Here is a 16,098-nt window from a genome sequence, read left to right as displayed (position 1 = left end):
CGCGCGCATGCGACCTGCCACCCCGCAAATACCGGCATGGCGCAAAGCTACGCGAATGACGACCCAAGCGGACATGCACCTAACGCCATCACCCAGCCCGTTAAGTACCTTACCGCCATGGTGCTAATTACGCCATCGCGAACCAACCGTAAAGGGCCTTGTGCAGTGAATCCAGCTGCCACAGATGCACAGAATCAGCACAGGTGGAGGAAATACAGGGTCAGGAAGTACAAAAAGAGCACACCCAACCCCTTCCCACACCCAGTCACACTCCACAATGATTCCAATAGGACTAGCAATGTTGGGGCTGGAGGATCTGATAGCAATGCAAGTGCTACAACTTCAACTACAACAACAACAACAACAGGCTGCACAGAGGAGACGCAGGAGGAGAAGGAGGGCAAGGCAGGGCCAGCAAGCCCCACCAGCACAGCCAGTGGCACCACGCAGGCAGCCCACAATCCCACGCATCAGAGCCAGTCCATTCAACCTCACCGCTGAGCAGATCCACACCCTATACCGTTTGGACCGGGACACCATCACCACCATCGTAGACATGATAGACAACGACATTGTCAGCATGATAGAAACACCAACCGCCATCCCACCCCTACTGAAGGTAGTGTCTGTACTCCACTTCCTGGCCACAGGCACCTACCAGCACACAGTGGGACACTTGCATGTCATTTCACAACCATTATTCTCACGTACACTGATCCAAGTGCTTGATGCCCTCCTCAAGCACACAGACGACTACATCTCATTACCACGGTCTGCCCAGGAGATTGCAAACACCAAGGTGGGTTTCCATGCACTAGCCGGCATACCTGGTTGCATTGGTGCCATTGACTGCACCCATGTGGAATTGGTGGTGCTACATGCCATGGAGGTACCGTACCGCAACCGTAAACTATTTCACTCAATCAACGTGCAAATGGTCTGTGACTCCAACAGGATCATCACACATTGCTGTGCCCGATTCCCCGGAGCAACCCATGATTCAATGGTCCTTCGGAACTCCACAATACCACGCTACATGGAGCGACATGCAGGGCCAAGATCCTGGCTACTCGGTGAGTCACATGTCATGACAATGGAAATGTGAAGTGGGTAGGTGAACGACGTACCAATGCATACTCCACCTGGCTGAAAGGGGGGGGATGATGCATACTCCACCTGGCTGAAAGGGGGGGGGAATGATGCATACTCCACCTGGCTGAAAGGGGGGGATGATGCATACTCCACCTGGCTGAAAGGGGGGGGGATGATGCATACTTCACCTGGCTGAAAGGGGGGCAGAATGATGCATACTCCACCTGGCTGAAAGGGGGGGATGATGCATACTCCACCTGGCTGAAAGGGGGGGTGATGAATACTCCACCTGGTTGTGAGTAGCAGAGACAACGGAGCCAGATCATACCCTAAAGCAGCACAAACTTCAGCTGACACCACTAAACCTAATGCCCGATGTATGCAGCCCCACCATGTGAATGAAGGTGTGCCCCAACCATGACACAACCATCTGCAAGTGCATTGTACCAATTCACACCACATTGACCTCAACGAAATGCACCTACATGCACGTCACCAGACACCATCCACTGAAAGGCCTGTCCCCATAACTGCGCACGAATGAAGCACATGACGGACAGAAACATCAACACACCATCACACAGACAGCAAGGCCCACAAAATGCCCCTATCAACATCAGTATTGCTCACTGGGGTCATGATGAGGCTGACAGCAATGTTGCAATGATGTGAGCGTTGACCTCACAGGACACGTGCCAGGCCACCAAAACAAACAGCATGAACGAACACAGTGGATGGGCACTCACAAGGCACTTGACCCCCCTGCATACATTGGTTGATGGCATGCACAACATTCCATAAGAGCCATGAGCACATACTGGTCGCATAGTGTGAATCAATTAGTGCATTTGAAAGAGGTCCGAAGTAACAGTTGGATGCAAGCCATGGTGGCACGTCATGTTTTGAAATAGACGTCATGACTGACACATACATTCTCGCCCACATACAGGTGATGCAGGCTATCCCCTGAAGAGGTGGCTCCTTACACCAGTCCGGAACCCACAGAACCAGCACGAGGAGGACTTCAACCGTGCACATACACGAACCCGTGTGGTGATTGAGCAGGCATTTGGCCTATTGAAGGCACGGTTTCGCTGCCTCAGCAGGTCTGGTGGGACACTCCTGTACCGCCATGAGAAGGTGGCAAAGATCGTCATGGCATGTGTCATGCTACACAATATGTGCGTCAGACGCAATGTGCCCCTGCCCCCTGATGCAGAACTGCAACCACCTGACGATGAGGATGATGAAGGTGGGGATTCGGCAGCACCTCATGGAGGCGGCGATGCACAGGAGGGGCGTGAAATGCGTAGTACTCTGATCAACCAATTGTTCTAGCACACGCGGATGGGGGGTGTCACCTGGAGATGACGATTGTGGCACTGTGTGTGTCTGTTATATGGACACTGGGGACTGTTTACCAATAAATCACACATACGCAATGAGCAATGTCCACACATGTGATTTGTGCAAATATGAAAAGTGTATTGTGAAAGTGATTTTGTTGAACACACCCACTCCCCCCTCCCCCCTGAACTCCCCAACACGCCCACTCCCCCCTCCCCCCTGAACTCCCCAACACACCCACTCCCCCCTCCCCTCTGAACTCCCCAACACACCCACTCCCCCCCCCCCTGAACTCCCCAACACACCCACTCCCCCCTCTACCCTCCCCCCCTGGAATCCCTACAAAGGTGTGAGTAAGTCTGCGCAGCAGTGTCTGATGTAGGATTTCTCCACTGTCCGGCCACTATTGGCAGCCCCCTCCCCTGGCCCCCGGGGCACCCCTGCCTGTGCTGCGCAGGTTCCTCCCCGATCGGCGGATGGGGCTGCTTGGTGTCAAGCTGGCACCCGAGGAGGTTCCTGCCTGCTCATTTGGACGCATGTCCCGAATTGTCTGCACTAGTTCAGAGATGACGTGCCGCACAGCGGCGAGTTCTGCGCAGATGTCCTTTGTGGAGGACTCTATAGCAGCCTTCACTGTCTCCGCACATTTCTCCATTGCTGCCCTTGCCCCCCCACATTCTGCAACATGCTCATTAAGGAGCGAGGATAGTTGCTGCTGCCGGGTGACGATCTCCTCCAGGGTTTGTTGGTTTCTCTGGCCCATGGCTAATGGCAGTGGTATTCCCATTGGGCTGCTCACCTCCTGCAGCGGGGATGGAGAGCCTGGCCAATCCTCATCCTCTAACTGACCCTGTGTGGCATCCGAATGCGGGCTGCTTAGGGACAGGTAGGGGGAATGAGGGTGGGCAGTGGGGCTTCCGACATCAATCTCCTCAATGATCCCTGCTTCGCTATAGGAGGAGGCTGCAATGGCAGCAGTTTACCCAATAGTGCTGCTTGCAGCAGAGCCTGTCCCTTCTGTGGGCACGATTTGGGTAATGTCTGCTGCTGCTGCTTCTGTGCTGCCTGCTGGGGTGGCTGTCAGTGCCCTGTCCTGTTTTCCTGGCATGGATTTTGGCTGCTGTGGGGTTTTCCTCGGGACGGCAGAGGTGGAGGGTTGTGGTGTTGGCACAGTTGTCCTGGCCCTCTTGGTGGGTGTGGAGGCAGTGGTGTCCTCATCCTCAAGGTCGGAATTTGAGCCTGTGGTGGAGCAAAGGAGGGAAAGTGTTATTGATGGGTCTGCGGACATTGGGCGGGCATTGTGACGACTGACATCTTATCAGTTAGTACATGCGGCACATTTGAGGCAGGGGCATACAGGTTGTCTCCCTTTTGTGTGGAAGTAGCATGGAGGTATGTGGGTGCCTGCAGTTAGGGTGTACATACTGCATGTGTACAGGGTGGAGATCGGATGTGTCTGTGGGCAGTCTCCTGCTGATGTGTTGCATTTACACTATGGGGCAACATTGTACTTCACATGAATGGACTTTGGTGAATTTTGCATGGCTTGATTTGAGCCACCTACCTGCACCGCCTGATGTCGGGGCTCCTCTCTCCATTCCTCCTACTCCTTCTATGCTCTCCATTCTGATTGTGGAGGCACAGATTTCCTCCCATGGCTCCAATTTAATAGGGGACTCCGATCCTCCCCCGGTTGCCGTGCCCAGGTTCCTGTTTGCCGATAGTATGCTCCTGACTCTGAGCCGGAGATCGTCCCACCGCTTGCGGCACTGTCTCACATTGCGGGGTATTGTTCCCACGGCACTAACCCGCTGAGCTACCAGTGCCCATATGGCCTTCTTCTTGGCTATGGCCGGTCTGGTCATTTGGTTGGAGAATACCACTGCGGCGTTCTCCTGGAGGGTCTCCGCAAGCATGGTAAGCTCCTCTCTGGTGAAGCGGTCTTGCCGCTGGCGGTCACAGGCTTTTTTAACCACTTTAGGCATTTTCTTACAGGAAGAAGGTTGCTGATGGTATTTGCCGGGTCTCAGGCTCGGATGTCCAGTGGTTGCGGAGGATGCCAATGGATTGTGTTTTTAAAGATGGCCGCCGTGCTCTTTCCCGTTCCGCCGCGGTGACGCTACTTCCGGTTCCGCTTATCTGCGGTCACCGCTAATTGCGGTGACCGCTAACTACGGTCACCGTTATGAACGGTGGTCGGGGTGGCGGTAGTGCACCTTGCGCGGCATACGATGCCGGTAGGTGCCGTTTTGGGGGCATTAACGCCATGGCGCAGTTTACATTACCGGCATGGCGTAATGCTCGTGCGCGATGGGTCGTAATGTCCCGCTTTTTACGGCTTTGACCCAGCACGTAAACGTTAGTTACGCCATGCCGGTAATGTCGTATACTTACCACCTGGGTCGTAATGAGGGCCAACTACTGTGTGGGAGACCCCCCCACCCCGACACCCACCGTGTGTGCTGCGAGCGAGTGGCGGGGCGATCAGCTGGGGGGGACCGCACCCACCACCCAAACAACGTTGGGACCTGTGGACCCATCTTCTCCCCACCTCCCCCGCCCCAGCGTCCACCAGCAGATAACAACTGACAGAGGGGCCGCACTCCCTGACGCCCGCCGTATGCGCTGTGTGCGAGCGGCTGGGCGTTCGGGTCGAGGGAGGCCCCACAGATACGCCCGCTTGCTTATGTCACACACCTTGCAATGTGTGTTAAACTGCGGTATGGGGTGCGTGCCTCGGAAACTTTGAATGTTGACGTTCCGCACTACAGGGGCCACTTGAAACATTATCATTACTTTCCTTTCTGCTAAGCAATGTTTAGAGTTTGGGAGCTCGTTGCCTTGACATTTGCAGTTTACAAACCGTTTGCAATCGTGCTGACATTTGTTGACATTTGGGGGGGCTGTGAAGTAGCTCCTCCCCTTCTTCTCGGAGAAAGCTGTTTTCGGGGCTGAGAGTTAATTTCTCCCCCTCCCCGTTTCTTCTTTACTAGCCCACATTAACTTTTTGCAACTGCTAACTAGAACTGGCTAAAAGTACACAAACTTCTGGGACTTTTTACCCTGCACAGGATCCAGCCCCACAAAAGCCCAAAGCCCACCCCTCACTTAAGGTTGGGGTCCCCCACGGAGCGGCAGGGGCCCCACCCAACAAGCACCATCCCGGGAGTGCCCTAAGCCGCACATATAAGCACTCAAAACTGGGCCACTCAGACAGCCTAAACCCCAGCAAGCGACTGGGTGAAGAAAGGCCCCGTCACGTGATAGCCGGGGAAAACTCTTCTTGGAACAAGCCTGGGGACCTGGTATACCCGCGGGCAGCAATAAAAGCGGATACTACACACAGGGACAGCGGCATGCCCGGGGACTACGTGGGTGGCATCCAGGAGAGATAGGCACAGAACCAGCGACACGAACCATGCAGACCTGGGGCCAATAAAGGAACCCGCCCCGGAACCACCCTCAACTAGGGATCCAGGACACTAAAAACCCCACAGCATTGCTAATAAACCATCGGCAGATACACCAACATACCTAAACCCCCGACAAAAGTGCATATCTCACACAGGAAAAACCCCCAAACGCAAGTGAAGGAAGGAGACCGTGCTTCAGAGAAGATCTGGGAAATAACGACCCGCAATCCTTGGGGACGACCCGGTGAGGGAAACAATGAAGGTACTAACCATGGGCAAAGATCTACCCCGGAGAGGGGTAACACAGAATAAGATGGACAAATACACAACATGCACACCAGCCAGGCTCCCCTACCGGTAAATGAGGGGGCGGAGGGGGGCGGGGGTGGCGACACAGACCTGGCGTTGTCACTCACGGACATTATGGCAGCGATAAACAACTCCCGGACCTCGGTGGAGGCAAAAATAGATGGCCTGACCTCTGAGGTGTCATTCCTGAGACAGGATCTGAGGAACCTAACCTCCAGGGTAGGAGAAGCAGAACAAAGGATATCTGAATCGGAGGACACGGTTAAGAACCTGGGGGACCGACTGGAGCAAGTGGAAAAGAAAATCACCTTCCTGGAACACAGAGCCGAGGACAGCGAAGGAAGATCCCTCCGCAACAACCTCCGCATTCTCAGCCTGCCCGAGAAAGAAGAGGCACCCTCCATGGAACTCTTCCTGGAGGACTAGTTAACAGATCTGATGGCCCATAAGAAACTCTCAAAGTTCTTTTCAATTGAAAGAGCGCATAGGGTCCCGACAGGCAGACCGCTTCCCGGCCCCCCATCCCCCGCTCACAGTGATCGCCAAACTTATGAACTATAGAGACCGAGACACACTCCTCCAGATGGGAGGGTAACGGGCCCAATTACTTACAACGGTAACCGTATCGGCTTCTTCCCTGATTACACGAGGGAAGTCCAAAAGTCACAGCAATCGTATGACTCCGTTAAGAAGCAGCTGACGTCCCTGAATATCAAACACGCATTATTCTTCCAGGCAACCTTCAAGGTTTACCACAAAGGGGTGGTCCAGTTGTTCCACAACCCCCGGGAAACCTGGGACTGGCTCGAAACACAGGTTCTCTCTGACCCACACCCCGCCAGCCCAAGGAAAGACACACCCCGAGGAAGCGACAAAGGCACCCGCCACCCTCCTGAGCAGTCGACATCACCACGGGGGACGGACGAGATGCATGTGACACTGGCTGGAAGCGGGCCCACTTGAGAACCCAGACAAACAAAACAAAGTCCACAGGAATCAGGGAGCAACTTGGAAGCCGGGTGGCGAGGAACCTAAAGAAGCGCGCCCCCCCCTCTCCACCTGGCTACAGACTGCACAAGTTGGGACACCTGGTCCTCCTCACCATCCAAAGTATTTAGTTCATGGTTCGGTTGGTTTGGGTGATAGGTACTTCAGGTTGGGGGAAGTGCAGGGTGGGGGGAGTTTAGGAGTTTCAGTTACCAAAGGAAACGGCTCATGAACAGTAAACACACCAGTGATCTGCGCCATGCCACGTCGGAAATATCCTTGCTGTAGAAGTATAGGAAATGGGGACACCACTCCCAGGGACCCAAGCATGTCCACTCATAATCAAACCGAGCCAACCTCAAGTTTATTGTTCAACGTTTTGAGGTTTGTACACAAAGCACACCATAACATAAATACAGCGAGAGGGACCACGAAGGGGCACCAGAGACCGGAACAGAATAACACACAGCAAATGACAAAGACACGGAAGTCGCATCACATCCTTCGGCACCACCATACAGGAGGACACCCGCAGACGTAGCCAAAACAAGACAGATCTCCCTATTGACTTGGAATGTGAACGGTCTGGGGTCAAGTATAAAACGGAAATTGGTGCTTCAATATCTCAACAGGCATTCCCCGGACGTCGCATTTATCACCGAAACCCACCTTATGGGTACTACCAGCGGCCTCTTCAGGAAATCCAACTACCCACACACATACATGGCAGGGTTCTCTAGAGGCTCCAGAGGAGTCATGATCCTCCTACTCAAGCGGGTCCCATTTAATACCAATAAAGTGATATCAGACCCTCAGGGCAGGTTTGTGGTAGTGCTCGGAGAGATGGGCGGAGAGACCTGGGACCTCATCTCAGTGTACGCACCTCCCACGCTCACGGCGGAATTCCTCACCAAGCTCCAACCCATTCTGCTGAAGGAACAGGAGGACGCGTGGGCAATCAGAGGAGACTTTAATGAGGTCATGGACGTTGGACAGGACAGAACGCACAGATGCAACAGGACCGCAGACACCCCGACCAAGCTGTCTACCTTTGCGGACGCAATGGGACTATTGGACATGTGGAGGACAATCCACACATCGGAGAAGGGCTACTCGTTCTACTTCAACGCGCATAGAACCCTCAAGACTGGACTACATCGTCACCCCAAGGAACATGATCCATCGACTAACAGCCGCAGAATTCCTGGTGAGAGGGATCTCGGATCACTCCCCCCTACTTATTAAACTCAAGGGGAAACAACAGAAGCAGGACCCCACCTGGCGTCTAAGCGCCTACTATCTGGGAATACCGGAAATAATTAAAGGTCTTACGGACAAAACGTCTGAATACTTCGACCTAAATGTAGAGGAGGTCGCCTGTCCAACCGTTCGGTGGGAAGCATACAAAGCTGTTTTGCGAGGGGAGGCGATTTCCCTGGTATCTGCACACAGAAAACAGCATAACGAGGCAATCATAGAAGCAGAGACCCAAGTAACCCGACGAGAAGAGCAACTGTTGGAAGAGGGAACCCAAGAGGCACAGGATGCCCTAACGACAGCCCAGACAATCCTAAAGGACCAGGCTCTGGACAACGCCCGAACGGCCCAATGGCAAACCCAAAGCCTGATATATGAAAGGAAGCACAAGGCCGGCAAGACCTTGGCCTGGCTAGAACGACGAGAACAGAGTAAGGGTCAAGTACGGGCCATTAAAACCCAAGAAGGGGAAACTCTAACAGGCGATTCCGAGATCGCAGAGGCCTTCGCCGATTATTACGAGCAACTATATTCTCCACCAGCAGAGGACCCGATATCAAATGCGCCACGCTTCTTTGAAAAGATCGAGATCCCCCAACTCTCCGGATCACAAACAGAACAACTAGACACCGAGATTACGGAAGAGGAAATCGGGGAAGCACTATCACAGCTACAATCGGGGAAGACCCCAGGTCCCAACGGCTTCCCAATAGAAATCTGGAAGCGATTCGGTGCAACCACAACAAAACACATGCATAGCATGTTCCTCCGCAGCAGAGAGCAGGGCTATCTCCCCCCGGACCTCAGGAAAACAACTATCGTGGTCATCCCCAAAGCAGGGAAACCCCCAGAACACTGTGCCTCGTATAGGCCGATATCATTAATTAATGGGGAAGCCAAAATACTAGCTAGAGTTCTGGCCAAGAGGCTGCTTAGGGTGATCGAATCTCTGGTCCACCCGGGCCAATGTGGCTTTATGCCTGACAAATCTACAAGAATGAATCTCCGAAGGGTCCGGGTGGCCCTAGACAGAGCGGCAGAGATCCCAGAACCACTCGTCCTCCTTGCGGTGGACTTTGAAAAGGCCTTTGACTGGGTAGAATGGGAGGCCCTATGGGACATAATGCACTGCATGAGATTCGGACACTACTACATGTCGTGGACAAAACATCTATACACCCTCCCCGTAGCATCTGTGCGGGTCAATGGGAAAACATCAAGGACATTCCTGCTGGGTCGCGGGACCAGGCAGGGCTGCCCCTTCTCGCCTCTACTATTCCTTCTCGCCGTTGAGCCCCTAGCAATCAGACTACGCACAGACACAAGATGGATGGGATTCGCCTGGCCCATGGGAGGCAAGGAGCGTGTCTCACTATATGCGGACGATCTCTTGATCTACCTGAGCAAACCAGTAACCTCCTGCCCAACGGTAACCAGGACCCTCGAGGAGTACCAACACGTCATGTGCCTCAGGGTAAATACACAGAAAATTATATGTTTCCCAGTTCAAGGGGGAGAAGAAGCGATCCCAGACCCCTGCATGTACTCAGTCTCGATACTAGGTTTTACCTACCTGGGAATACAGATAACCACCACACCGGATGAATTCCTTAAACTGAACCTACGCCCAATAATGGACAGATTTGAAAAAGATGTTTATCACTGGCAAACCCTCCCTCTCTCATTGTTGGGCAGGGCCGCACTATTTAAAATGTAGGCGCTCTCGCGATTTCTATATGTCCTCCAAAATGCCCCACTCCCAATCCCGGCCGCCACATTCACAGACATTGACAAGTCCCAACGCACGTTGTTATGGGCGGGAAACAAGCTTGCATCACCCTCAAAACACTTCGTCGATCGGTGTGGGAGGGAGGCATAGGATTGCCGACATACACATATACTACTGGGCCGCACAAACGGGTGTGGCAAATGACTGGCTACACGGGGATCCAACTCTCCTACACATCCGGATCGAAACAAGACACCGGCTTTCCACCTCCTCTACAAATACTATACGACAACAAAGAAAACCTAAATGGGGTCCCCAGGAGATTATTGCACACCCGTCGAATCTGGAGAGAGATACACAAACATATTGGCTGGGAGAACAAACCAACTCTGATCCAGCCCCTATGGCACAATGCACACCTTCCCGAAATCCTACGAATGGGCCACTTTGAAACCTGGGAGAGGAAAGGGATATCCACACTGGCAGACATAATCCACGAGGGCCAACTGAGAGACTTTGATACACTGAATGCAACACATGGACTAAGGCCTATGGACCACTTCAGATATCTCCAACTCACACACGCCATCAACACCCAATTCCAAGACCTCACCGAAATACCTGCATGCTCCCCCCTAGAAACAAACACCCTTCCACACCGAATCTCCTCCAAGGTCACATCCACCCTCTACCAGGTGATCAACTCCTTCGGCTCTGGGGAACTCACAAACCTCTGAGGGAAATGGGAGCAAGACCTGGGGGCATTGGAAACAGAAGAATGGGTGGAGGCACTGATGTCCCCACGCAAGATTGGAATTTACTCAAAAATCAGACTGATACAACTCAGGATCCTGCACAGATCGTACTACACCAGAATTCAAACATCCAGATGGGGGGAGACGACGATGCAACCTGCCTCCGCTGTAAGAGGGCACCTTTTACCATATGGTCTGGGAATTTGGGGTATTGCAAGAATTTTGGACAGCGTGCCTGTCGCGCCTCTCCAGAGTGCTTGGGAGTCCCAATCCCGCATGACCCCAAACTCATCCTATTGGGAATAGGGGTAGAAACGGACCTCGCCAAACATGAAAGGACATTTCTAAGAGTGGCACTGGGGCTGAGAAAGAGACTAATGGCAAGCACCTGGGGCTCTGTGGACAGAATAGGTATCGACCGATGGTCCAATGAAATGGACAGGTGCGCCTCCCTAGAAAGACGCATCTACATGGCAAGGGGGTGCCCCCGGAAGTTCCTCAAGATATGGGGGAAGTGGGACGAACAGGTATGAAATCAGGAACCGAGAATAGCCTGGACACGCCCTGCACCGCCAAGGCACGCCTACCCACCCTCCCCTTTGAAGGATTTACCATCAACTGCAATGTTAAGCGTTATGCTCTCGCTATCAAGTCACTTTACAGTGATCATAATCTCTATATGTGCTGTTTTCTCTTGTTGAAAATAATAAAAATAATTTTTAAAAAAAGAAACCACTAAGGTGGCAACAGTGCGAGGTATAAGAACCTTTAACGTAACATTCACCAGTGGGTTGATGATTCATGCATATTCTGCTTCCCTATTGTAAACAGGATTGCTCTGCTTACTTATGTTCCCTTTATATAGTGCTCATAATAGAAGCACAATAAATACAAACCATTCAATATCTAAATGTATTTTTAAAAAACTGCTGACGGTATGTAAAACCAACAGCTAATTTTTTTGTATATATATTCCTGGCTGGCTTTGGTCTCCGATTGCAGATACAGTACTTATGTCCTAACCCATTTCATTTTCAGTTACCTGGGCTAAACTTGACTTGCCCAAATCCCAGAGCCTCAGCCTTTTCTATTAAGCTCTTATTGGTTTTCACAGCACTCATTATTTCCCACTTCTTGTGAGCAAGAGGCCACTCAGTAAGTCAAATTAGAGTTGAACAGTACAAAGTTTTTTTACTCAATTCTGTTGCTGTTCATCGTTCTGGATGCTGGACCGGATATATGTTATGTTATCTTGAATTTGTACAGCACCTCCTGCCATAGGTTATCAAGACTAGGTGATTTTTGCCTGTCATAGAATCAACCAAGGAGAATGATAAATCATTCAGTGGTGGGGGGGAGGAGCAAAGTCAGGACGATATTAGGGATGAGGGCGAGGGATAGATACAATTCTTTTTCTGGAGCTATGTGTACAATTGGACAGCATTTATTATTGGATTCAACTGTATTCTATGGAGCAGAGCACTGAAAGAAGCAATAGCTCTAGAAAGGGTGCATGTTTAAAATGTATTCATCTCATGATTAAACAAGACATAGACGGCAAAACCCTTGTACTTACTTCTCTCCTTCCCTAAACCCTCAAACACATTTGAAAGTGGGCTCCCTGTCAGACATCTGAATTTGTCTAGATTGAAAACAGCTCCCTGAAAAGCAAGCAAAAGCGAAATTGAATGTTTTGGGGTTTCCTTATGTCATGGTTACATACTTGCCAACCCTACCGATTTAGGCAGTAGGCTACTGCTTTTCACGCAGTCCTACTGCCTACAGATTTGGGCGACTGATCCTACTGCTTTTTACAGTGGCAGGTAATTTGTGACTCTAAGGCAATTCATCTGTCTGTGCGTTGGGCGGGTACGTGGTAAATTTGAATGATGGGCTCAGGTCAATCCACTGACCTGACAGCTACATGACTCTGCCTGCACTCTTGCCGGGACACACCTCAGGTGGACCACTAGTGAAGGCAAGTGGCAGAGCGTGCCACCATCACACAGCATCTGCCTATCAGAATGAGGTGGGTATCAGTCTCCATGTTGTTCAGTGCTCAACCTGCACTGCAGGAATACATATGTACTGCCTGGGCTGCTGCTACAGAGCCGGACATATGCTGCCTACCATCTCTGTGTGATTATTTTCTGTGAAGTTAGGTAATTGAATGTGGTGTTAACTTACCATTCAAAATTATACATTTTAAACATTGGAGCATCTTTTCATGTTGTGCTGTTTGATGGGTTGTGCATTTTAGAATGCTCCAATGGTGTCAACAATGTATGTTTTGTAACTACCTGTGATGTCATTGTTATGCTAAGTATTATTTTTAAACTTTAAAAATCCTACATATTTTTACTCACAGAATGTTGGCAAAATATGGTTACCAAAGGGATTTAGGATATAGCTGAAGGATAGATATAGCTGTATGTAGTGTAATGGTTAATACCACTTGAAACCAAAAAACACTGCTTGACACAAACAATATTCTCCAAGAGGAAACTACAATCGACTGAAATTGCATGTTAGTCTACCAGGTAGATATCGCCGTTGCATGTTAGTCTATCAGGTAGATATCGCCGCGAGTTAATGGTGTGAATTGATTAATAAGAACGTTTATAAACAAGAGCTTTTAAGTGGGAAGGGTACGGCATGAAGGAAGAAAAAATTTGCCAATTTGATTTGGGCGCTTATTACACCTGTCAGTTAAAAAGGCGTATTACTGCGCAACGCAACTGGATTTCTTTTGACGGGAAGATAATACTACATACAGATATACTAATAATAAATATGTTAAATACCCAGACGCAGAACTGTATTTCCCGAAAGGTAACCGGGAGGCCAAGTGGCGTGGGAATCATTTAGGCAAGCGGGTTTTCTGCAGCACTCACGGGATGGTGGCGGGAATGTCGTCCTCTGATTTGAAACGGCGGGTCCATAGCAGCACCTTCTTGTCGAAGTTGGAAGGCTGGTAGGGTGGCAACTCGGAACGCTTGTTCGGGTCTGAAAAGACAATTACGTGAAATGGTGAGAAAGTCAAGTTAGGAGACCCGCGCTCTGCATAAATACACCCGAACGTATGCGGAGCAATAGAAGTATTCGCAGCCAGGGCATGTGTGCCAAATATTCATTTCCATAAATGTTTATTGAACGCTTCCCTTTAACTATAATGTCATATAGCAGTTTAATGCCGAATTGCAACTAAGTATTTTTTAAGAGCATTAATAGACTCATTGACATTATCGTGCAGTCTAATATTTAAAATGTGACTGGCGTGATCCAAAGTTGGACAATTGAGAAGCGCTGCGCAGCATTCGCAGCAACCCCCATCAAAAACCGATGTCTAAGAAGTCATAGGGAGGTTGGTTGTCGATCCATGCATACCTCTTCCTGCTCTTTGACCTGACTCGGTGGGTAGCAGGCTGCACTCACCCGCGGCATGGAGGGGGCTCCGGTGCAACACAGGAAGAGCCCGCTCAAGTGGTCCGCGCAGAAGCCGAGCGAGGCCGCGGCTGGCCGGCAGCATGGTGACGCTCCTGACCCGTGCCTGCGACTTCCTCCTGCGGATCTCCAGGCCAAGTACAAGACAAGATAAGAGACGCTGTGCTTCAATCTACACATCAGCGTCTCTCCTCCCAACTGGCTGTTTAGAACTGGAGGGCTTCACGGCCCCGCCCTGCTCATCAATCTTGGTAGCAGAAATGGGATGGGTGGTACAAGGGGAAGGGCCTGAAGCTTCCGTGAAAATGGCGCCAGCAGGACCTGGCCTGTATGCTGGTCACACTTAGCGATGCTGCTGGCACCATGGGCAGCGTCTGACTGGGGTGAGTAGAGACCCACTATAGGTCCATCATATCAAAGAGAGAACAATTAGCCCACTAAACAATACGGGGTTCTATGCTTAATCTGATTTCACGTAGCATCCATTTAAAATTCAGGATCATTTTTCTTTTTAGTTGAAAACATTTTTTACTGTGTTTTTTTCGACTGTCTGGCCCATCTTGAAAAATCACATAAACAAATGAGTGTGTTGTCAGACTTTTTCGTTTTGGCGTTCAGGTGCTGTCCCTAGCAACGTAAATGCAGGGCCCGTTAATTTTGTCTCCATGGCCCATGCCACTTTGGTGACTGGGAGAACAATGGGAATAAAGGTAATGGCTTTGCGAAGGCCAGTCCTCTACACTACAAGGGATTACACACTGTGGTTAAAAAGTGAAGCTGGGATTTTAACACAGCCTACAGTTCAGGCACTGTAGGTATTTTGTCAACACTAATCCATGATGCATTTGGATCGTGATTGGTGTGATTAACACTTTCCACCGGTCGGATGATACCAGGTATAGCAGGAACTGCAGTTTCTTGGATTTCATCCTCAATTAAAATTGCTTGGGAATGTACATCCTCTATATCATTACGTGGTTTCGGTTGATTCATATAGGGGTGCAATTGTATCCACGTTGCAATTTTATCAATTTGTTTTGATTGATGATTAATTTTTTTTTCAAGGGTTTCAAACATATTGTATAAACTTTTGATCGTGGTGTTTACCGCTGTGAGGGTAATCTCTAAAAGGCCATTGTTGATAGAAGTTGACGGGTGTTCAGGAGATGTTAAACGTCGTCGAGGAGTGGGTTGTATGAAAGAGACTACTGAAGAAACACTAGAGTCCACGGAACACGGTGCGCGGTAATCCGGTGTATTTGACACCACAGAAGAGTTCTGAATCATATTGGAGAGACATGACGGTGTATTAAGAAACACTTCGTTTTGATCTTCTTCCTCCGCCACAGATGGTAGGGGTGCATATTGTTTTGGATTGATAGTCGGAGACGTGATGGTTTGTAGAATGGTGTTGTCCGACATGCACTGTTCTTCATTTTGTAAAGAGCGGGCTTGCAATGGCTGTATTTGCTTTAAAGTTAGGGAGGTATCATTTAGAATCTTTTCTGATGGGACTGGGGCTGAGATGACGGCCTGTACATGACTTGTAGGCTGCGCACAAAAGGAGCGAATATCATACTTCGCTAGAGAGGTTTTGGGCACTGGTGTGAGTGTTATGCTTTTTCGAGTGGCCAAGCGTTTGGCTTTGACAACAGTTTTGGAGAAACTGTTTGCTGGAGTAAGTGGTAAATCCGGTACCTCAGGCATGTTAGTTTTCAAAGTGTATGAACGCATAAAAGGAAAATTAGCTTCAAAGGAGGTAGAA

At 50.4% G+C, this 16,098-nt stretch overlaps 1 protein-coding gene across 4 annotated transcripts in view; it reads right to left on the bottom strand.

Annotated features, from left to right (window-relative positions):
- The window catches only part of FAM162B (family with sequence similarity 162 member B), a 232,564-nt gene extending 217,983 nt beyond the window's left edge, over positions 1 to 14,581 (bottom strand). Inside the window, exons 1-2 of one of the 4 annotated variants that reach the window (XM_069606635.1) lie at positions 14,277 to 14,581; positions 13,784 to 13,895 (exon numbers count right to left, since the gene is read on the bottom strand). In XM_069606635.1, the coding sequence (XP_069462736.1) occupies positions 13,784 to 13,895; positions 14,277 to 14,418 (254 nt within the window). In that variant the 5' untranslated portion in view covers positions 14,419 to 14,581. The remainder of the gene's footprint in view (positions 1 to 13,783; positions 13,896 to 14,276) is intronic. The other 3 variants (XM_069606638.1, XM_069606636.1, XM_069606637.1) reach the window with 3 other exon arrangements.
- Between the last annotated feature and the right edge of the window lie 1,517 nt (positions 14,582 to 16,098).

The sequence above is a fragment of the Ambystoma mexicanum genome, chromosome 4p (assembly GCF_040938575.1).
Source record: "Ambystoma mexicanum isolate Mex_15411 chromosome 4p, UKY_AmexF1_1, whole genome shotgun sequence".
Taxonomy (NCBI): Eukaryota; Metazoa; Chordata; class Amphibia; order Caudata; family Ambystomatidae; genus Ambystoma; species Ambystoma mexicanum.
Note: the sequence above shows the minus strand (reverse complement) of the source record. Positions and strands in the feature narration are given on the sequence as shown.